The sequence below is a fragment of the Trichomycterus rosablanca genome, chromosome 19 (genome assembly GCF_030014385.1).
Source record: "Trichomycterus rosablanca isolate fTriRos1 chromosome 19, fTriRos1.hap1, whole genome shotgun sequence".
Lineage (NCBI taxonomy): Eukaryota > Metazoa > Chordata > Actinopteri > Siluriformes > Trichomycteridae > Trichomycterus > Trichomycterus rosablanca.
The window spans coordinates 8,289,779-8,311,434 of NC_086006.1; the positions used below are offsets into that span (position 1 = coordinate 8,289,779).

Below are 21,656 nucleotides of genomic sequence, written 5' to 3' on the forward strand. Positions count from 1 at the left end.
TTAAATACCACTATTTATTTGTATATTTACCAGGCAAGCAAGCTGGAGCTAGAAAAGCATTCTTGGGTTTGAGAGCGTGCAGCTTCCAAAAGTTGTTGACGAGTTGCATAATAAAATTACATCCTTCAGTGTCTGCTTGCTTTAATCCGTCCTCACCCAGATCTGAGCAGAAAAGAGTAGGAAATCAATACTATTTTACAGTAATGCACACTAAGTCAGCTTATCATCAGAACTTGGTGGTGTACCAATTTCAGGAAGAGGCATCTTGGATTCTGTAAAGTGCACAAGGTTGTTGGGTCTCATCACAGCGATAGAACGGGCGGTGATCACCAGTCGCTGGAACACTTCAGGGTCCAGATCCTTGCTTTCCTTGCTACAGTTATTCAAACACTGTACCGCGTTGCTCAGTAGGGACTGATCCTAAAGACAAGGGAAGCCTTAGTATAAAAGCTGGCAACAATCTACCCCAATGGGATAAAAATAGGTCCACAAGTCATTTATTACCTTGTGGTTGTGGTAGGCTGTGCGGCTGGTGTGCAGACTGGCCAGAAGGCCTTTGGTCTGCTGCTGGACTCCAGAAGGAGTTGGCATGGACAGCAAAAGTGTGGCCAACTCTAGAGCTGGGCCTTTGCTTTTCTCCTAAAAACAAAAAACAAAGTTGTAAACAATTATGTAAACATTTATCAATGGTTTACAACACAGCAGCAGGAATCCGAGGCCATACATACCTTTTCACTAGCTGAACCAATGGCGTAGCAGCTCTCTAGGGCTTCCAAGGAGCTAACCACCAACCTAGACAGGGAGCAGAACGCAAGAGTAAATGCCATGCCCAAGTAGATCAAGTAATTAAAAGTGACTCAAACCCACACAATTCAAAGCACTGCAAATAAAGAGCAAATATTTGCACCAAAGCACTGCATCAGTGCATCATATACACTCAGGTGCTAGTTTATTCAGTACATCAATCTTCATCAGACCTACTCTACCACCCAACAGGTGCAATCGGTTGTTTGTACAATTACTGATAGCCCATTTGCCACAATTACTGATAGCCATTTGTTGGACCTCAGATTAAATTTGGGAATTGTTACTTATACTGATTGCAAGACCAGGATTACACAAATCCTGTGCTCTATTGGCTACTGCACTGATACAAGAATGCAGTGTTTCCAATAATGTTTTTAATAAATGGCAGCAGGAGCCTAAATAAACTATATCTATCTCAAAACATATTTATATTTGGTGCAGTACCCTAACCACTGAGCTACCACTGCCATAGATTATTCCTTTTTATTTTAAATGAATAAAAATGATTGCATGCCAGTGCATTAAAAAATAGCTGCATGTCTTTGGACTCGGGGAGGAAACCGGTTCTCACGGAGGAAACCCACCGCAGACATGGGGAAAACTCCACATAGAAATGACCCAGACCGCTCTACCTGGGGATCAAACCCAGGACCTTCTTGCTGTAAGGCAACTGTGCTACCCACCGAGCCACGCTGCTTATTTAAAAAAATACTGGTGTAACATTTATAGATGCAGATTGGATGCATAATATTTCACGTGATTTTGGCCAAAATCTGATACAACTGGCCTTATTTTGGACAACTACACAACAGATCTGAGTGGTGAAACATTCAGCACAACAAGTAGTGACAGTGTTAAACACCATACTGTCAATGTTGGGTCGTGGAAGTTCTATCAACCAGAACTGATCATGAGTGTTTCAAAAATCACGAGTACAGAATGTCTACCAATAAAGCAAGTGTACAGTGCTGTGCTTAGAATGGCCCAACACCCAAAGCGCTACAGTGCTCGCTTTGAAAATGGTCTACAAGTTATGTATGGTAAGACATGGACTAAGGTCAGTCACTGTATGCCTACAAAGTGCACAAATGTAAATGGTATATCCCAATTGTAGCTAAAATGGAGAAGCGTCTACAACTAGCAACTGAGTTTATATATATATATATATATCAAAAGTAAAATAAAGCAAAAGCATGAGATGTCAAAAAAAAGAGAAACCCATAGCATTAAGTGTAGCAGAACTGCTTACTCTATGCCAGAAGTGTCACACACACACACACACACACCATGCAAACAAGCAGAAAAAGGGTGGTTACTAACCGGTCCAATGTTGATAAGGACTCAGTTTCGCAACTTTTTTTAATCATTTTTGGGAGCAAAGAAAAAGAAATGTGTGTGAGGATCACAGAAAAAGAAGTAAACAATGATTTTTATGTAACAGAGGATATGTAAGCATGCAAGAACAGGTCATTATGAATGTAGCCATGCACTGGACACATCACACTCTCCTCCAATCGGCACCTTACTTTCTTCCTTCTAACACCGCATTACAAGAACTCTTCGTTATGAGATGTATTGAAACCATTAGGGTGAACTTTATTAATCATGTGAGCACTGACGGTGAGTATTGAGAAACGGGAAGGAAACCGAGCACATATCAGACTCACCTCTCCAGTACTGTGCCACTGGTGGTGGTGGGCGTGACGATATCGCTGTCTCCGGTACCGTTGCCAGCGTTCAAGTTGGGGCTGCAGACGTTGTTGACCGAAGCAGAAGGGAAGTCCTCGGGTGGTTCGTCAGGCCAACCGAACTGCTCTTTGGTTTTGCCATAGATCTTAATGGAGTCTAGCATGGTGACTCCTGCCGGGTCTACTGATGCTCCGACTGCAAACATCACACACACACATTAACAACAATGCAATGAAATGCAAATGATGACATCTTTACATCATGATGACGTCTGTCTGAAAACCTAGTGAGCTCTCGGCATAGACAGAATATTAGGTCATCCAACGCATGCTCTCGTGAAGAAGCCTGTCTAAATTCATAGATAGCTTAAAATGCTGCCTACTGATGTGCCTTATTTTGAAGCAATAATCTGACTGAATAATGAGGGACCATCCAATGCTTCCTTAGCAGTGAAGGCAATCCCAGCATTCAGTGCGGCACAATTTCTCTCACAAAAAAAACTACAAATATGGTTGACAAATGCAAACAGAGTTCTTCTCAAATGTAAATAAATTTTTCTTGTTTTTTAATATGTATAAAGCTGATAGCTGGCATGCTAGCAGGTTGTGCCACCTCAACCCATTGGTTTGAATGGCCTGAAGCTAACCGTGTTAGCACGTCCAACTGCCCGATTGCGTCACACTTCCTCTCCACTAATGCCGAAGCTAAGCTAACCCCCTCCGACACGTGGGCAGCAGCCGAATGCATTTTGTCACCCACACTAAGCGAGTGCATATATGTGAATCAGCACTGTGTACGGAGAGACACAACCTGATCCGCACTCTTTCCCCACCTCTGTGCAGGCGCCATCAATCAGCCAGCAGAGGTCGTAGAGCATCATATGAGGAGTCCCTATCCGGCTTAATACCCCAACCCTATATGAACAACAGGCCAATCGTTGTTCATGTGGCCGCTCAGCCCAGCTGATACGATACATCGATACGATGTATTCGAAATCCCAGCTCTGGTGCGCTAGCGTGTGTTTTATTGCTGCGCCACCTGAGCGGCCATCGCTGTCTAAGTAGAACATCTAAATAATCTTTCTTACAGGTTTGATGTCTTATTAGAATCCTCTCTAGTGAGGCAGCTGTCTAGGTAGGCAAGAAGCAACAAGGCAGCTCACTAGGTTTTCAGACAGACCCATAGCCAATCTAGATTCCAGTGGTACTGGGCTTGCATTGTTTAAAAGGTCCAGGATTCACTCTAATTCCATTACTCAAGTGTCATAAGGTCAGGATTTCTTTGAACAGCTACAGGTAATCCAAAACTGTTAAGTATTGCATCAACTCACTGAAAATAGAGAGTTTCTTGTCAGCCTGCAGGGCCTCCTCCCGGGTAAACGGGAGATCGAACCAACGAGAGCGAGTCAAGTTCATCTGCATGGTACGTCCGAAGATCTCGATGTACGACGGAGCTCGTTCGATGGCCTGAGTGCCAACCTGCACCCTCATTCCGGTCATCACCATAGAGCTGTTATTGTTCACCACCTCCACTGTGAAGCCGCCAGGCTGACAAAAACATCACATATGTTTTAACACTATATTACGCTGGCTAACACTGTATTACACTGGTTTACATAACCTGGGTTTACCTTGGTGTTGGCCACATACATCCCAGAGGAATTAAGGCGGTGTTTGATCTGCTGTCCGTTGTAGACCTGAAGCAAGTCATTGCCTCCGAATTCCACTTCAGTGAGCTGCTGGTTATGCTCAAAGAAATCTACAGGGAAAGTCACCTGGCTGGATGTACGTGTAGCTGCAGAAGAGCAGATGAGACAGTGTGCATTTCTTACCACCACACAGTACATGAAAAAGCCATTGTGAAGATATTAAACCTTCTGTGGTTTAAGCAAGGCACTTACTGGCTGCAGCAGCTTTGCGCTTGCGGACAGGCTTCATGATACTGATCACACCGCTGGGCTGCAGAGATGGCTGTAGCCAATAGGACGTGTTCTCCACGTTAGCCATGTAGATGCGGAGGCTGCCATCCTCACACAGCAGGATCATAGTGGTACGCTGCTGCTCATTGCTGGCTGTGTGACGGATCGCCACCATGTCCTGGATCTGAGCAACAGAAAGATCGCATTGAGAAATATCACCCAAAACACCGAATCTGCTCCTGGGCTCTAAGCGATCACTTACCTTGGCTTTGGCAGGCAAAGTTTTAATCTCCTGGATCATGAATGTGTCTGGCTTCACCATGATGACCAGAGGGATTCCTGTGGTCTGCTGCACACAGCACACCAGGCCTGGGTGGTTCATGACCTCAGACCACTGACACAAAGCTGGAGAGGTCTTGCTGCCCCCATTTGAGCTGCAGGAAAAGAATAATTGTTTGAAAAATATGAAGACTGGTTTATTAGCAGCAGGTAGGCTTAGATTGCACTGGCTGTTATATAGATGAGCATGTGTGAAAGACAGCTCCAAGCATTGATTAAGCATGTTGTTCAAGTGAATCCTCAACACAACAATGTTGACGGTATAGTGAGATAAGACGGGGACATTAATGAAATGCTACAGAAGTAAGTATATACTTATGACTATGGGCAATTTTCTATACACACACACATACATATATACACACTCCCACAAACATGCAACAGGTGCTCAGATGGCACAGCACTCATGGCCACTACCACTGAGATCCAGGGTTCATATATCAGCGTCCAATTGGCTGGTTGGACACTTGCATGAACATGATTGGCTAATGTACAAGGGAAGTGGGATGACCAAAACACAGCCTAGCCATTGGAAGTGCATCTGGCATAAACACTGTTCCAAGTCTGGTATGCAGACCAGAATGACCTACTGTGGTGGTCCCAATACTTTTATTTATTTATTTTGATGTTTTACGCCGTATTTACACAATGGTTATATTCATGGCAGGAAATGGTAATTAATTTTTATATCAGTCTATAGCCCTTGTCAACACATGAGCACTATGGATAACAATAGTGTTCATCAATTCAAGCTCACCTAGTGGCGCAGTCAGTAGAAAGCGGTTTTGTTATCCATTAAGAGAAAGGCATAAATGCTCTAGTAAGCTGTAATATGTGCCCAGCCTTGTGGTCAACGAAGTGCAAAACGCTTGACAACCTTAGCGGTTAGCTAGCCAGTCATAAGTCATATGAGCACTTCTTAGTTTCTAGGATTAATAATGATGTAGAGAGGTCCTGTCATGTAGAATGTATAATTCTGCATATATGAAATGATTTAAAACAACCTGCTAGGGTTAACATTAGAGGTCATGTGAAAAATACAAAGAAGAAATACCCTTTAACATTTATGGGAAACAGCCCCTGCATCTCCAAGCTGCTGCGGTTGATTGTGGCAGCAAAGGATTTGCCCTGGCTGTAACTGAAGAAGAGCATCTGCAGAACATGCGAGTAGTACACAGACACTCCACCTCCAGCCACCTGCCCATTGCTGTCCTGTAAGGCCAAGAAAAACCAGTTCAGCTCCAATCCAACTCCAGTAAATAAATCCCACCCAATTTATACATGATTTTTGTATTGCAGAGAGATACCAAGCAAGGTTGAAGTACCTTCAAGTCTTCATGGTTGATCTCCAGCACGTTGGTGACATAGAAAGGGCCATGCTGTGCACTGCTGGTCTCATCCATCACCTGAGTGTACATGTGACCAGCTGAGGACATGATGACAATGATGTTTTTGCCCTCCTCATTGAACAGGAATGTGGCGTCTCTGATCTTTGAGCTCGGAAGCAGGAAGTAATACATGGGGCTCAGGGCGTCCACAGATAAATCATAGATCTGAAAACAAAAACAGCATACTGGTTCTAAAAAAAGGTTCAAAGCTTCGACCAACTCAATGCATGGGTCTGAGTACAAGTCCCACCTTTACAAAGTCTGCAGTAATGATAGCTAGTTCAGTCTGAGATCCAGGAAGCCATATGGCCTTGATGATAAAGTTTCCGGTGGCCAGTTGGGGGTGCAGCACAAGGTGATCGGACACAGAGCCTGTACTGCTGAACGTCAGCACGTGACAATCCTGAAAACGACAAAAACATAAGTCAGAACGTCCTAGTACTGCAAATGGACAATTTATTCACAAGAGACAGATCTGTGGATCATTTTACCTTGAGGCCGCACACTGCCAGGTAGTCCTCGTTACAGGGGTTTCCGGTCAGGCTGAGCACGGTGAATGGAACTGGTGCTGAGGCCAGACGAGTGAGGGTGAGTTTCCTCTTGCTTGAATCAGCTTGCTTCAGGAGTGCTGATAGCTGCAGGACTGTAATCTTACAAAAAAAAAAGTAACAGTCACCTAACTGAGCTATAAAATAAAGTGACATCACAAGACTGTCTCAACATACAGGTTCACTGTGAGTGTATGTAAACTTTTGACCTCTGCATACGTCACTGTACGTTCAACACATCAATTTATATCAGGTTCAAGTCTTTGACTCTGTATCTCTAACTGTTACCTGTAAGATTTATCAGTGCACTTACTTTGCCCTTTTCATGGCTGACAGCAAGGTGCTGCCGGCGACCGTGGGGAGAAGAAAGCACACACATAGCCACACGGCGCAGCACATGAGCACTGATGAGCTGGCGGATGGTCTGGCCCTGATCGCCGCTGTAGTTCATCCTTACGTTTTCAAACGCTCCTTCCTGAGAGCCCAAAGTTGGAACCTGGACACAACACCAAGGACTTTCATTTATTGGAATTTTAGACCACCACAGTACCCTGTACCTATAGGAAGGATATAACTATTAACTGAAGTGTATGCTGGAATGCTGGAGATATTAAAGTGATGTAATATATAAGTGAAGTGATATATAAGTGATGTGCTCTGCTGGTGTGTTTGTTAGAAGTCTCAAAATGCATTCACAACAATAATGGTTGTGTCCTTCAGTTGGGATTGGGATACAGCAATCAGTTTCCCTTGGCCAGTTCCTCTGATAAACACTGGGCGGTAGACAGGAATACCCTAGACAGGGTGTACTCCAGAGCCTTTATTGTGATACCATCCCATACCATATTGTCAAGTGCTTGTTTGTCTGAATAACATAAACTAAAGTATAATGTTGGCAAGATCTACACTGTTAATGCTGGTGTTCATAGAGATGTTAATACCATGAGCTGGTCAGTCATCTCTACAGTCTTGTCCTGGGTGTGCAGTTCATTGAGGGCGTTCTGGGCACGGCTGCTGCTGCCTACAGCTGAGGCCTGCTGGAAATTAGTCTGGATGGCATCCATGAGGAAGGTCAGCAGCTCCAATACTAGGACTGCTGTAGATGAGCTGGCCTAAGAGAAAGAAAAAAGATGTTTATACCAGTGACTAGTGAGCAATGACCAAAAGTATACAGTGTATTAAATAATATATACACACAACATACATTTCCAATGTATTTCAATGTTTTATTATTATTTTTACATGTGACAGAGACTGACGGAGCTAAATGCATAAAAACTGAAGCTGTGAGCTCTTGACATCAGGCACTTTGTCACATTATTTGTGTCTGGATTGTTTAGACTCTTTTAAACCTGGATTTCGCCTTCTTCATCTCCCAATCTGGTCATTTTCAAGTCCCAGTTTCACAATCTTGGCTCTGATCAAGGAGAGCAGAATCTCCGCATGCTGCTTCCAACACATATCCAACTTGTGGACGCTTCTTATCTAACACGTTGTTTTACAATGTAGTCTTGTGTTCTCACACAGAGCTGTATCGCATACGGAGAGCTTTACTAATGTCCACTTACGCAGGCACCAGGATCAGTCCCGGAGATTGCATATCACAGCAGCAGCAGGAAAAAACCCCATTTGACCTTCCTTCCCTCAAACATGGCCTATTGTTTAATGTACGTGCATATACATTTGCCCTTTACTAATGTCTACCACCACTGAACACACAACAATAATAGCCTCTATTTATTAGGACACCACACTTACAACTTGGCAGAGCAGGTCCTCTCTGCAGCCTTCAATGTTTTTGCACACACTGCTCTTCTTGGGTTTTTCCTCGTCACTGGCCTTGCCATCACAGATGGTGACTTTGCCCTTGTCGGCGGGTGAGGCACTCTGGTGGCGGATGGCACTCTCGGGCAGCCGTAACTCGCTCTGAAAAGCCGAGGACTCTTTCACGGTGGAGGTCATTCCACTGCTAGGGCTTCTCTTGACAAGAGCCTGTTTAAAACATATGTACATACAAATATATAACTAAGCACAATAAATACTGACCAGGTCTGATCTTTGAAAATGTTTTTCAAATGAGGTACCATGGAGAACAAGGGATGATAATGGACTAAGTGTTTTAATTAGTTTAAATTAGTCAGTTAAGGGTCTCCAATGTAATTTTTACATTTGCATTTTGCAGACGCCTTTATTCAAAGCAACTCCCAACTGTGACGACATACAGTCCAAACGACTGAGGGTTAGAAGTCGTGCTCAAGGGCCCAACAGAGCCAACCTGGCAGCTGTGGGGCTTGAAGCAGCAACCTTCTGATTAATAGTTCAGTACCTTAACTGCTGAGCTAACACACACTCTGAGAGTAAACAATAATAATAATAAATAGCTAGATTTTTATTTCTAGATATTCCCCCTTTATCCAGAAATGTAAACACTCCCACAGTTATGTGTTAGCGCATTTGATGGCTGTGCTGCCCGCATGCCCTACTACATCTTTTTTATCCTTATTCCAAATTAATATTTCCTGTAATATTAGGGGTCACCACAGTGGATCATTCTAGTCTGCAGACCTGATTTAGCAACGTTTTTACAACGGATGCCCTTGTTGACACAACTCTCTATTTGTATCTGGTATGGCACCTGCCGATGGCTAGGCTATTCAGGATTGGCTATGTCTACAGAGGAGGTAAAAGATGGCTAAGGCCCTGCGATTGACTGGCGTCCAAATCTGGGGTGAGTTACTGCATTACCGCAGAAGTCATTCTGGTGAAGTCAGACCGACCACTAGCCTGACCAGGATGTCAGGATGTCTATATAAATAGGTGAGGCCACAAGCTTTTCTCTCTGTCAGTGCATTAACAAGACCGTGCACGTCACTGTTGCAGGGGGAAAGCGTGAAATCCTGCCTCCACACCAAGTCTGTTGAAAACTAAACACATGCTTCTGAGCTTTAAAAACTGCATTGGATTCCTTAACCTGAATAGACTCAGTGTTAATACATGCATTGTTTTTTTTCTTTTCTTTTTTGTGGGCTGGGGGGGGGGTTAGGGAGACATGCATGAGATGTTATGGCTTAATGTTAACATGGACACAAACTCTAATTCAACTTTTCATAACTTTTTACTCAAGCTGTTTAACCTATAAGCATGATAATAGCTAGCATGATTGGTAGACTGCAATCTGATGGGTTGAGGGAGGTATGAAATGAGTTCATGACGATCAATGATAACTGATTTGCAAGCCAAAGTTACCGCTGTTGTTCTTTTCCCATGATGACCTGAAGTATTCGGTCTCACCTGGCAGCTGCCATCCTCCTTGGCCCCGCAGTCACAGAAGAAAGAGCCGTATTTGGCATAGGAGATCTCATGGTCTTTGTGACAGACCTTGGCACACACTGTACACACACCTACCCCATCCACCATCTTACAGGTGTGACAATGATACCTGGATAAGGAAAGGAGAAGGGTGAGACTTTTTAATCAGTGTAGTGTTTCATTGGCAGGAGTTGGCACATAAAGGAGATTCTTCTTTCTATTACCAGTGCTGGTTCATGAACTCCTTCTGTGTAATGGTAAAGGTACAGAGCTTATTGCAGAGGGAATCTTCATCCTACAAGACAAAACAAAGATGGCAACAGAAGCAAGACGGTTAGGCTTCCAGTAACAAATGTGCTCAAAGACAGATTTGCATTGATGATCTGAATTGGATTTATATCTAATTCTGATTATTATTCCTGCTAATTTTACTCTCACTACAACATAATCGTATTAAAAAAAATTTACATTTCAGAAAACATCAACATTAATCAAAAAGAAAATCTGCCTTTAAAAAAGCAGGTTGTTACGTAGCACTGGGTTGCCAGGTGTTCACTTTTCAATCTGACAGCCCTATGTCAGGTTAAGCCTGGATCACTACAAGAACATGGGGGGTGTGACAGCAACCTAGTCCAGTACCTTAACCACTAGGCTACAACACCCCGTTTGATAGCTAAAGTTTAATTGTTTGTACTCTAGACGTAGGCTAAATTTTTAAAGCTCTCAATAATTAAAAGATTCAATTTGCAGCCCCTGACAGCAGAGCATTTCCTGACCGAGTCTTCAGCCTGTGAGTCTTCGTCCTCCACAGCCAGTTCCTCCACCCAGTCCGAGTCCACCTCAATGCCTTTTTCCTCTCCTTCCATAAGTAACTGGGATGAGCCTTGTCCACTGGTCTGCCTCAGAGCGTTCATCGCGTCCGCCAGGTATGAGATGATGTGGCATGCACACTCCAGCATGCTGGCATGCTGCAAAACAATACAGCGTGTCAATAAATATGTACTTAATACATGTCAAAGTCTCTAATTAAACTAGAACTATACTGCTTACCTTTCCTTGAGATACATTAGCAGTCACTTTCTCCACAACGTTCTTCTGATACAAGTACTTTTTACTGAAACCAACCAAAAAAGCAATTAAATGATCTGTCTCCACCACAAAAATGCCAATTAGCTGTTTACTACTTGCCAATCTCTACGACTTACCATCTACCCAGCCATTCAATAGCAGCCCTGTGCAGCTGCAGGTGCCCCGCTCCTTGGCCGGCACTGGCCAGCGTAGCCATGATGACCACGAGCTCTGGAAACCCGGCTCCATCTCCGCTTGCTAGCATCTCTGTCGCCATGGGGACGAGAGTGCTGAGCAGTACTGTGCAAACGCCCTCGCCCACCTGGCTGTTGTCCCGCACGATGTACGTAGTGAGGAGCTGCAGCAGCTGGCGATTCTCCTGCACCGTGTCCAGCTGGTCGGAGTCTTTGGGTGGTGAGGCGGTCATGCGGGTGAGCCAGGCCTGAAGCCTCATAGGCTCCACACAGGCCAGCTGTGCCATAGAGCCGCAGAGACTGAGCAGGCTGGGGTTGGGGCTCTTTTCGGCTATAAGCAGTGCACACATTTCGTTAGTGTGATACATAATATACAATCTAAAGCTTTAAGTGTTTGTAGTTTTGGGCTACTTACTAAGCTGGAAGAGCTTAGTGAAGAACTTCAGAACCCTGTTGCAGAACTTGGCAGACAGATTTTCATTTGCAGTAGCCATCATGATTTGCACCAATTCGCCACTAAACCAGAAACAACAATGTCAGGAAATGAAATAGCATTACTTTGAGGGGGGGGGGTATATGACTACTACAGGTATGTGCGTACCTGAAGGAAAAGAATTCCTCCATCGCTTTGCGAACCTGACTGCTTTCTAACTGCTTCTCCAGGTACTGCAGACATTCCTCCAACACAGACTCATCCAGACCGCTGAGAAAAAGAAACAATTCAATACAGATGTGCAACTTGAAGCTGGAAGCTTACAGAGTCTGTATTAGTTTTATTTCAGAGCATCTAAAGTGATGGAAATACACAAACTAAAAAAATACTTAGTGTTTAAACATAAGTACTAGCAAATAAACAATTCACCAAACAGTGCAGATCATTTTTGTATCATTTGGACAATAAATGGGTCAATATTTTAATGTTCTCTGTATCGCAAAGAGGAAATATGAAGTAAAACAATGCTAGCTAGGCTTCAGTGAACATGGCAAGTGTGTCGTGCATACCTGAGTTTGAAAACAAGTGTTACTACCATAAAGTTTTTCTTGTTTTGCATTTTTCCTTGCAATTTAGTCATATCCAATCACCCTATTGCATTACGCTTCCTGCACGAGGCGAGTTCATATGTGGATCAGCTTTGTGTATGGAGAGACACACCCTGATCCTCATTATCCCTCGACTCTGTGCAGGTGCCATCAATCAGCCATCAGAGCTTGTAATTCCCCTTCGGCACCCCCCTTGAACAACAGTCACAACATCAGTCGTTGTTTGTGTAGGCGCCCAGCCTGCCGGATGGCAGAGCTGAGTTCTGAACCGACGAGTTCGAGATGTCAGCTCTGGTGTGCTAGCATGTATTACCGCTGCGCTACCTGAGCGCTTCTACAGCACAAAGTTAAAAAAAATATATATTTGTTTTTGTCTCTCAGGTACAAGGCTCGATGTTAGCCTCCATAAGATTATCATCATCATCCAATCTATTATCAAACAATGCAATTTCCCTTTGGGAATTAATAAAATAATTAATCAATTAATCAATCAATCAATCAAATAAATCAATGACCAATCCATGTTGTGTGTTCAGTATTGTAAAACATTCTGTATCTCGTTTTACCTGCTGGGATCAGAGTGGTTGGCGATGATGTTGTAGCATCCGGTAACAAGGCGCTCGTACACACGGGCCAAAAAGGCGTCCGACTCGGCAGGTCCCAGGATCCTTTCCAGAGAGGTGCTGCAGATCTCAGCCACGCTCTCTGTGCTACTTTCCAACAACAGTGGCAGCAGAGTGCGGATGACCAGGGAATGATTCGGCTCCTCGGTGCTGAAGAAGCAAGCAAGAACATTCAATGACCACAGCATTAAGCGTCAACAGCTTAACCTGTAAGTTAGTATCATTGTCATATACATTCTTGGGTCTTGAATGAATATTGTATTTAAATAACAAGTGGTTGAGATTCCTACACTTACACAAGAAGGTCCCCAGTGAGGCGCACCAGTGTGAGCAGGATGTGCTTCAAAGAGGAAGCCAAGGGTAAAGACAGGCTGCTGAGCGTGCCCAAATGGGCTGCCTGGATAGCACTGATGTAGCTCTCTGAGGGAATGGTGTCATTAGCAAAGGCATTTCGCTGTGGGGGAAAAATACAAATGGTCAGACCACAGAAGATGACAGAGCAGGCTGGTTAGAAAAGGAACTAGCAGGAGCACACATACCCATGAACCAATGTTGGGGAACTCATTAGTGTGAATGTTGTTCCATGTCTCACATAGGGTCTGAACAGCAGATGGCAGATTCTGCATCACGGCTTGGCCTGAAATGATAAATAGAAAACAACCAATCTGATTAGTTTCTTAGAAATGTCTCTGCACCCCTATAAATAAAACCTCACCGCTTAAACTCTGCCAGAAACATACAAGATAAATGTCATGTTTTTCACACTTTGGTTACATTCATGACAGGGCAGGTAATTACTGGTTACACAAGATTCATCACTGCAAGTATTTACTGTCAGACACAGTCATAGACAATTTTGTACCTCCAACTCAACTGACTTGCATGTTATTGGACTGTGGGAAGAAGCCTACCACAGGGAGAACATGCAAACTCAACACAGAAAGGACCCCGACCACTACACAAGGGAATTAAACCCAGGACCTTCTTGCTGTGAGGCGACAGTGCTACCCACCAAGCCCCCCTGTTGCATGTAATGATGCAAATTTTAATACCAATTTGTTAGAGCTGTTGCAGACAAGCCCTTCTGGACAGACCCAGGACCCACTGGAGAAGTTATACCTCACAGATGGCTTGGAAACAGCTGGGGATCCCCCAAGAAGCGGCTGGAATGTATGGGTCGGTTGTAAAGACCCTCCTATACATTGCCAATGTGAACGCAACAGGAAAAGCTGACAGCCGATTTAGCTAAACTGATTATTAGTTAAAGAATTGATCCTATACAGTAAAGGTACTTGATCCCATTACAAGTAAAGAGTCAAAAAGATGTACAAAAAATATTCAAGCTAAATGTTTTCAGCATCCTTACCAAGCTGGTTAGCTTTGCAGCGTGTGGAGCCAATAGACAATACGGCTGAATAGCCCTGCAGTTTTGCTTCTGTGTGTTTGTTCTCTCCATCCTCAGGAAGGCTCATTAACAGGTAGGATCTATTACAAAAACAAGACCAACAGCAAAAAACACAAGGTCAGAAATGTATTTATTTATTAGGATTTTAACATCATGCTTTATACACTTCGGTTACATTAATGACAGAACAGTTGATAACTGGTTACACAAGATTCATCATTTTAAGTCTTTAAATGTCAAACACAGTCATGGACAATTTTGGACTTGCATGTCTTTGGACTGGAAAGGAAGCCCACGCAGACACGGGGAGAACATGCAAACTCAACACAGAAAGGACCCGGACCGCTCCACCTGGGAATCAAACCCAGGACCGTCTTGCTGTGAGGCGACAGTGCTACCCCCCGAGTCACTGTAACACCCTCCAAGTCAGAAAAAGAGCCAGACACACAGAAATACGTACCTGGTAAAGGCTGTGTAGACGTCAATAAGCTGCAAAGTAGCAGGCAGCAGATTCTTGGTGATCTCCAGGGATGTGTGTGCGTCCGTCTCTGCAACAACCTTGGAGAGATGCTCGTTTCGAGAGACCTGCACTTTGGAAATGACAGCATCCAGCGTGTAAATGGTCTGCAGGGAGGGAATCTGATGGAGATGCAGGATGCTGTTTGCGTCCACGTAGCAGAATGACGAGATCTAGGATCCATCAAGAAGAAGTCATTTAGCAGCTGATTTCACAGTAAAGCACATGCTGGGTACTAAACACACTGATTGCATTCAAATGGAAGAGATATACCTGTCTTGCCATGTACTCCTCTGCTAGCTCTATATCATATTTCACTGCACTGCATTTAGAAGAGACCACTTCAATCAGAGCTGTGGCAACATCAGGTTTCATGCCCTGTTTCACCAGGTTTTCCTTAAAAAAAAGTTAAAGAAATCAGCTGATTAGTTTGAAAACAAAACAAATTTAACCATACCTTTTATTTCTAACATACTTCAGTTTAGGAACTCACCTTGATCCAGGTAACATACGTGCTGACTCCCAGCCGCGACGACCACCTCAGGGTGTGCAAGATGTCACTCTCGCTGGGGTCGCTGTTACCAGTCTTTAGTTGCTCAACATAGGCTTTAGATGGGGGGAGCAATCCCAGAATCCTCCAAAGTATCAGAAAATAGTACTGAAGAGAGCATGCCTCCTGGGGCAAAAAAAAAAGCTACATTAACGATAGATCAGGAGATGTTTCCTATGCTTGTTTATTCTGATGGTATTTCTGTTGGTCAAAGTGACCAAAATGTTCATCCCTACATTTGTAAAGATATTAAATATTAAGCAGCAATAAAAGGGTCCAGGTGACTCACAACTGGGGTGATAGGTTTGCTCTCCTGCCTTCTAGATGTGTCAACTCGAGACCCTGCAGCCAGCAAGGAGATCAGAGAGGAATACAAGTTGTCATACTTGACAGCTCCACTGAACAGCACTTGGAAGACCTATAATGCAAACAGCACAATTGATTAAGAAAAGCACAATGTGTATATGTATATATAAACAAACAGATTTATATATCTGTTCCAAAACAGAGCACAAATTGAAAACTTAAGTACTTAAGCTGTTGGCAGTGATAGCTACAAGTTGTTTTCCTGCACCACTGTGGTTCAATTTTGGCTGATATCTTTTACAAACTTTTTTTTAGGACACAGCTTTTTGGTACAAATTTCTCTACCTTTGAAGTTAGATGCCCTATAACAGCGGTCCCAAACCTTTTTTGCACCACGTACCGGTTTCATACAAGATATAATTTCACAGACCAGCAGGTACGAGAGGATTTATAACAGAATAACAATACTGCTCACAAATTAGCTTTTTTTTTTCCGGTGCAACGAGACGCTGCTCCCACCTAGGGGTAAAAGGAGAAAATAACAGCCGAAGTGTGTTGAAAATGGAAGCAGTGATTCCATTGCTGATGTAGTGATCTGTACTTCAGTGCAGCCCGGTAGTAAATGACCCAGTGGTTGGGGAACACTGCCCTATAACATTACATGGCTCAGACCTGCATTTTAAAGCCAGCTGGATGGCTGGATTTAATTGAAAATCACCAGTGACCACATCCCCATTGGCTGTGATGTCTAAAGACTCTACACCGGATTTAGTTTCTTATTACTGACTGAACTCATGTGTAACATTCATTTACATTCATCATAGATTCTGGCATCTATATCAGCTGCATCACTATGAGCTGGTGTCTGGGACCTGCCTGAAACTGGTAGCAAGCCAGTTATACATTCGGAAGAGTGCTTATAGTCTCTAGGCACAATTTTACTCAGTCATACCAAGGAGCGAATACCTGCAGACAATCCATGTTCTGGCTTTTTTTGTGGCAGCACCATGCAGGCAAGAGCAGATGATGTTGAGTATTTAAAACTATCTAGTGCACCACCAGGCTGCCCATTGTTAAAACAAATTCTGATCATAAATCAGACCTGGATTTATTTATTTGGACTTGGCTTTACCTTGCTGTCAAGTCGGCTCCTTTCATCTTCTGAAGCTTCAGGAGAAAGAACACAGTAGAACTTGGGTTGTGCTGAAGAATCTATCCAAAAGAAACCATGACATTAACAACCCAGACATTTTCTACATATGTACAAATCTTTACAATATTTAGTTCATTTGTACCCACAATGAATTAAATAAAATGGATCTTAGAGGGCAACAAAGTTGAAAAATATGGGTAGGACTTACTTCTATCTGATGAGCAGTGCTTAGCCCAGTTTTCCTCCACTTCCTTAAAGCCATAGTATAGTGGCAGAGTGCCTTTCTTACCCGCCTCCTGGTTGGAGCTAGCCCCAGACACAGGTGGAGTCAGAAGATTATACTGTACCTGTTCACAAGAGACATTCGGGAATCAGACCCATAGACAAACGTTCTTTAATAAACAAGGAATACAAAAACAAGGCCTTGAGATCTATCTTACCTGCTCAAACAGGTAAACAGGGGCTTTAGAGTATTGGTGGAGCAGGTAATCAAAAACCAGAAGAATGCGAGCCAGATTAAGGGGCACGGACTGAAGCTGAGAGTCCACGTGGGCGGCCACCTCGGCAATGGCCTGTGTGCAGAGCGTAAGGACGGTGCGCCGACCTTTTTCCGATAGGTTGTGGAAGATGAGCAGAAGCAGCTGGAGGTGCTCCACGTTTAGGTCTTCATCAGTGGGCATTGCTCCTTGGAGTGTGTTCTGCTTCAGAGTCCCGATAAACCTAGAAGAAGCCGGTAGAATAGTTAGCTAATCTCAATACACAATACGGCTCTGTGTGGGAACCCAATGTTAACAGGTGATAAGAAGCGGTCACAGATTGGACACGTGATGAGTAGTGTAATATGAAGTCTCACCTCTCCCAGACCTTCATGCACTCAGGAACGTCAGGATCGCCCTGCTGGCTGGCTTTATGTTGCCATATCAGCAGCAGTCGGGAGAAGACTGACAGAGACTGTGGGTGGATATACATAGGCCAGGGGCCTTCGGAGAAAGGCGCCACACCCAGCTGCTGCAACAACGTGTTCTATAAAATGCAAACAGGAGAGTGTAACTCAAAAATCAAGGCAAAAACATTCATCACTTAAGTCTGTAAACAATGCTCTACACACCTGAAGAGCTGGAGACGGCAGGTCTGACGTTACCAGAGAATGGTTAAAGTGGTATAACGCTGATGCAAACTCTTCATCAGAGGAACCTGAAGAAAACCATAACGTCATGTAAGGTTTAAAATTTCCAAGCAATGCCAGAATGTAGTCATAACTCTATGTAGTTCTAGGACCATCGGTTTGAATGTTTGTAGTCAGGGTAACCAAATATTATTGGCATTTTTGTTTATGCATTTGACAGAGCCACTGTACTCTTCAGTGCCTCACTTATTAGTCCAGTTTTATATACTGCAGGCTGGTGACCAATTTTGTCTGCTGCAGGCACTGCCAATTGTGCCCGCTAGAGGGCACCCAGCCGAAAGAGAGCAGAGCTGAGATTCGTACTCGGAGAGTTGTGTCACCTGGGCGCCGTAATCATTTCATTTAGTTTTTACTTTTCACCTTTTACTTTATTCTGGTCAGGGTTGCGTCAGGTCCTTTTTTACTGGGAAACAGTGGGCACAGGACAGGGATACCCTCGACAGAGTGCCATATCGACTCAGGGCTTCGGCCCTTTTTCCTGCAGACATAGCCAATCATCATGTCTATGTAGATGCCTGGGTGGCTGGCAGCACCAGTACGATCTGGATCCAAATCTCAGCAGTGCAATCGGACGGCCAAATGTCCACAAGGACATGATTGACAAGCACCCCACCCTTACAAAAATCTGCCCAAGATTTATTTCAACCTAAGGTTTCATGCATTGTGACAATCCACTGACTTTTTGTTAACAAATTGTTAGCACACCAGAGAGCTTCAGAAAGAGATCTCAACCAGTTGTGTACAATCCTATCCACAAAGCAACCAGAGGGGCTGCAGGTTTTCATGCCAACCAGACTTTGCCTAATATAACTAATAACGTATCTAAAGATTGACTGATTAAACAGGTCTTATTAAGTACAACACCGCCCAAAAAAAACCCACTCACCCTTCACATCTTTGTCCACATCCTTGATGATACTGGCCAGGGTGGCCATGTGCTGTTCAGTGAGGGATACACTCAAGTAGTTGCGGATGAAGTTGTTTCTGGACTTCAGCATAGATGTGGTGATGAAGTTCAGAATGCTAGAGGCCAGACTTAAAAACTGGAAAAAAAAGAAAAGTGATAAGATGGGCATTTTTTTCTACAATACATCCTTGTCAATAAGTCTTAATTAAAGAACTAAATGTCTAGGCCATCAGTGTCCATAAAAAAAGAAAACATTCATCAACGTTACAATCACTTCATTTTATAACATCACAGCAGTTTGTTCTTACCAGCTCAGGGTCCTTGCGACTGGCTAGGATGTTGCCATTTTCCCCTGCTGACTGTTTGCTGGGGCTCTTGAGCCTCGGTGACGCCTCTAGAGGAGGGGGTGGAGGGGGAGGTGGTGGCGCCACCTTCTCTTTACTAGGAGAGATGGTCTCCTCGAACCAAAGGCCCAGAATGGGCTCACTGTCATCATCTGTGAACATAGAGACAGCAGAGTTTATTTGTGAATTCTCTTAGTGTTGTATTGACAGACAGAACTGATGTCTCTACAAACCGTGTACAAAACGATATGATGTCTTTATTGTTTAAAAGCCAACAGAGTTCATAGAGACACTACAAGGCTGACCTAATATAGAGATCTGCTGACCTGAGACACAAGTTGCTCTTGTCCTCTCCTGTCTTCTCTCTGCTGAAATAACGAACACTGTCACTAGCCGTGCAGGTTAAGCCGAGCATGCTTGGTGTGCAACAGCACTCTGCAGCATTCCTAAACTGTCTAAGTCTAAGCTCTCGACTGACTCGTTCACCTACTATAGCGTGCAGCTTTTAGGAAGTGCATCAATTCCTTGCTAGTCTCAGCCCTGACACAATGCAGCCAATAAAATACATTGCAAATCAAATTGCTAGGAAAACCTACTCTAGAGATTATGTTCAGACAGGAAGCTGAAATCTGATTCAGACAGGAAGCTGAAATCTGAAGACACATTTGTATGTAGTGTTAAATTTCAGTTATGCCAAGTATACACATTGGATTTTAAGTGGATTTAAACATCATTCAGTACAGTCACTTGTCAACATTAAACATTTTACAATCTGAAATGGATTGCTTTAAACTTATTATAGATACATCATGTATGGCTTGTGCGACAAAATTGGTTTCCAGTCTGCCGGGTGGGAAAGACCGGACTAAGGGGCGTGGTTGTCAATACTGCTGTGTAAGGAACTTGGTTGCCCAAAGCACCTGTACAAAAAGTGGAAGCGTATAGATTGGGGCGTGGCTCTTCGTACACGAAGCCAACCTCACGCGCAAATCCACCCAAAGTATGGGTGAATAAGAAGGGATTGGTAGGACCGCGCACACGTCAGGCGAATATACACCCTCCTTGGATGCTGTTGGGGTCCCCAGAAGCAGATTGGCTCTGCTGAAATGGGAGGAAAAGGGGGTAAAATGCATACAAAATAATAAATCTCTGTACTCAGAGACCAAAACGTACACCAGTAGAGCAGTAAGTCTGTATGTGAAAATGCAAGGCTTGGAAATATGGGAAAATATATGGGACTGTGTCTTTAAACAGTGTCCTAACGGTTAGACTGGGTGAGAGGGCTTTCTGGAGTATAACAAATAAAGAAATGTTTTCCACTGGATAAGATGGAATCCTAACCAGTAGTCAATTTGTACATAATATATGTAAAGGTGACAGATTTATGGAATGGGACGTGACTAAGTCATTTTTGACCCCGGCACCCTGGTCGAGAAAGGCTGTACTGGAGGAATGGAAAAGCATTCCAAATCAGACATGACTTGCTGTCTGAACATGACTATGATCACTATTTACTACTGCAAGATGAATTTAGATTAAAAGACTAACAAAAAATCTGCCTAAAAACATTCCAGCATGTGTGCTTCTAACTTCTGGTTTATTCAAACTAACGCCAACTGACTCTCTTATGCCTGTCTTTAAAATCTGATTCAGTAAGAACTCAAATGCATGTGTTACCTTGACTACTGTCCTCCTCTGTGCTGCTGAAGTCATCTTCGTAGTAGGTGTTTGAGTCGGTGGAGGCGCTGGCATCGCTGCTTACAGAGCCTTTTCTTTGTCTCTGTAATACACAGGCCTGAAAGAAAGGGGGAAAAAAAGAGAACAGAAGCAGATGAGACATTATCACTGAGATGTCTGGAATTCTCACATTTCTTGTGAGGAGGATTTCCGGACCGTGCAGCCTTGTACCTTCTTATAGGAAGTGGAGAGCAGTGTGAAAAGAAGATTGGTGAGAGGCACGGAGTCGATCAGCCTCTGTACTCTTTGGATTGATGTACTCTGGGCCATTATGTTTAGCTCTGCTGGTGGTCCGTCACTCGCCCAGCCCTGAAAGAGAAAGAAATATATATGTAAACTGAGCTTCCCCTTCGTCAATGTTAAAAACCTGAGTGAAATAAATCAGATGAATGTATTTTCTAGAGTAGGTGTTTACCCTGTGCAGAGCTTCTACTTGAAGGTCCTGAAATAGTGAGGTGAGCAGCTTGATCGAGTGGTTAGCCAGAATGACAGATAACACCCCAAATCCTTGGTGCCTTTATAGGGGGGGAAAAAGGTTATTTGTTAAACAATGGCTAGGCTTACAAGATTTTCATGAATCTAAATGAACATGTACTCTACACCGTCCTTAAACAAAGGCCCAAGTAA

General features: G+C 43.6%; 1 protein-coding gene across 6 annotated transcripts in view; it reads right to left on the bottom strand.

Annotated features, from left to right (window-relative positions):
* ubr4 (ubiquitin protein ligase E3 component n-recognin 4) overlaps positions 1 to 21,656 on the bottom strand; it is a 59,176-nt gene that overhangs the window by 29,140 nt on the left and 8,380 nt on the right. For 3 of the 6 annotated variants that reach the window (XM_063015577.1, XM_063015578.1, XM_063015576.1), the window contains exons 12-53: positions 21,445 to 21,544; positions 21,201 to 21,338; positions 20,970 to 21,087; positions 19,619 to 19,660; positions 19,257 to 19,444; positions 18,928 to 19,084; positions 17,964 to 18,049; positions 17,709 to 17,878; positions 17,296 to 17,575; positions 17,064 to 17,202; positions 16,835 to 16,914; positions 15,686 to 15,814; positions 15,340 to 15,522; positions 15,120 to 15,242; positions 14,790 to 15,019; positions 14,291 to 14,409; positions 13,464 to 13,561; positions 13,221 to 13,378; positions 12,868 to 13,074; positions 11,862 to 11,963; positions 11,676 to 11,776; positions 11,204 to 11,591; positions 11,049 to 11,112; positions 10,775 to 10,966; positions 10,223 to 10,293; positions 9,936 to 10,128; positions 8,448 to 8,681; positions 7,631 to 7,801; positions 7,003 to 7,185; positions 6,633 to 6,791; positions 6,392 to 6,544; positions 6,079 to 6,306; positions 5,808 to 5,965; positions 4,677 to 4,848; positions 4,397 to 4,598; positions 4,127 to 4,290; positions 3,827 to 4,043; positions 2,475 to 2,691; positions 729 to 792; positions 505 to 639; positions 246 to 420; positions 31 to 162 (exon numbers count right to left, since the gene is read on the bottom strand). In XM_063015577.1, the coding sequence (XP_062871647.1) occupies positions 31 to 162; positions 246 to 420; positions 505 to 639; positions 729 to 792; positions 2,475 to 2,691; positions 3,827 to 4,043; positions 4,127 to 4,290; positions 4,397 to 4,598; positions 4,677 to 4,848; positions 5,808 to 5,965; positions 6,079 to 6,306; positions 6,392 to 6,544; positions 6,633 to 6,791; positions 7,003 to 7,185; positions 7,631 to 7,801; positions 8,448 to 8,681; positions 9,936 to 10,128; positions 10,223 to 10,293; positions 10,775 to 10,966; positions 11,049 to 11,112; positions 11,204 to 11,591; positions 11,676 to 11,776; positions 11,862 to 11,963; positions 12,868 to 13,074; positions 13,221 to 13,378; positions 13,464 to 13,561; positions 14,291 to 14,409; positions 14,790 to 15,019; positions 15,120 to 15,242; positions 15,340 to 15,522; positions 15,686 to 15,814; positions 16,835 to 16,914; positions 17,064 to 17,202; positions 17,296 to 17,575; positions 17,709 to 17,878; positions 17,964 to 18,049; positions 18,928 to 19,084; positions 19,257 to 19,444; positions 19,619 to 19,660; positions 20,970 to 21,087; positions 21,201 to 21,338; positions 21,445 to 21,544 (6,620 nt within the window). The remainder of the gene's footprint in view (positions 1 to 30; positions 163 to 245; positions 421 to 504; positions 640 to 728; positions 793 to 2,474; positions 2,692 to 3,826; positions 4,044 to 4,126; positions 4,291 to 4,396; positions 4,599 to 4,676; positions 4,849 to 5,807; positions 5,966 to 6,078; positions 6,307 to 6,391; positions 6,545 to 6,632; positions 6,792 to 7,002; positions 7,186 to 7,630; positions 7,802 to 8,447; positions 8,682 to 9,935; positions 10,129 to 10,222; positions 10,294 to 10,774; positions 10,967 to 11,048; positions 11,113 to 11,203; positions 11,592 to 11,675; positions 11,777 to 11,861; positions 11,964 to 12,867; positions 13,075 to 13,220; positions 13,379 to 13,463; positions 13,562 to 14,290; positions 14,410 to 14,789; positions 15,020 to 15,119; positions 15,243 to 15,339; positions 15,523 to 15,685; positions 15,815 to 16,834; positions 16,915 to 17,063; positions 17,203 to 17,295; positions 17,576 to 17,708; positions 17,879 to 17,963; positions 18,050 to 18,927; positions 19,085 to 19,256; positions 19,445 to 19,618; positions 19,661 to 20,969; positions 21,088 to 21,200; positions 21,339 to 21,444; positions 21,545 to 21,656) is intronic. The other 3 variants (XM_063015581.1, XM_063015582.1, XM_063015580.1) reach the window with 3 other exon arrangements.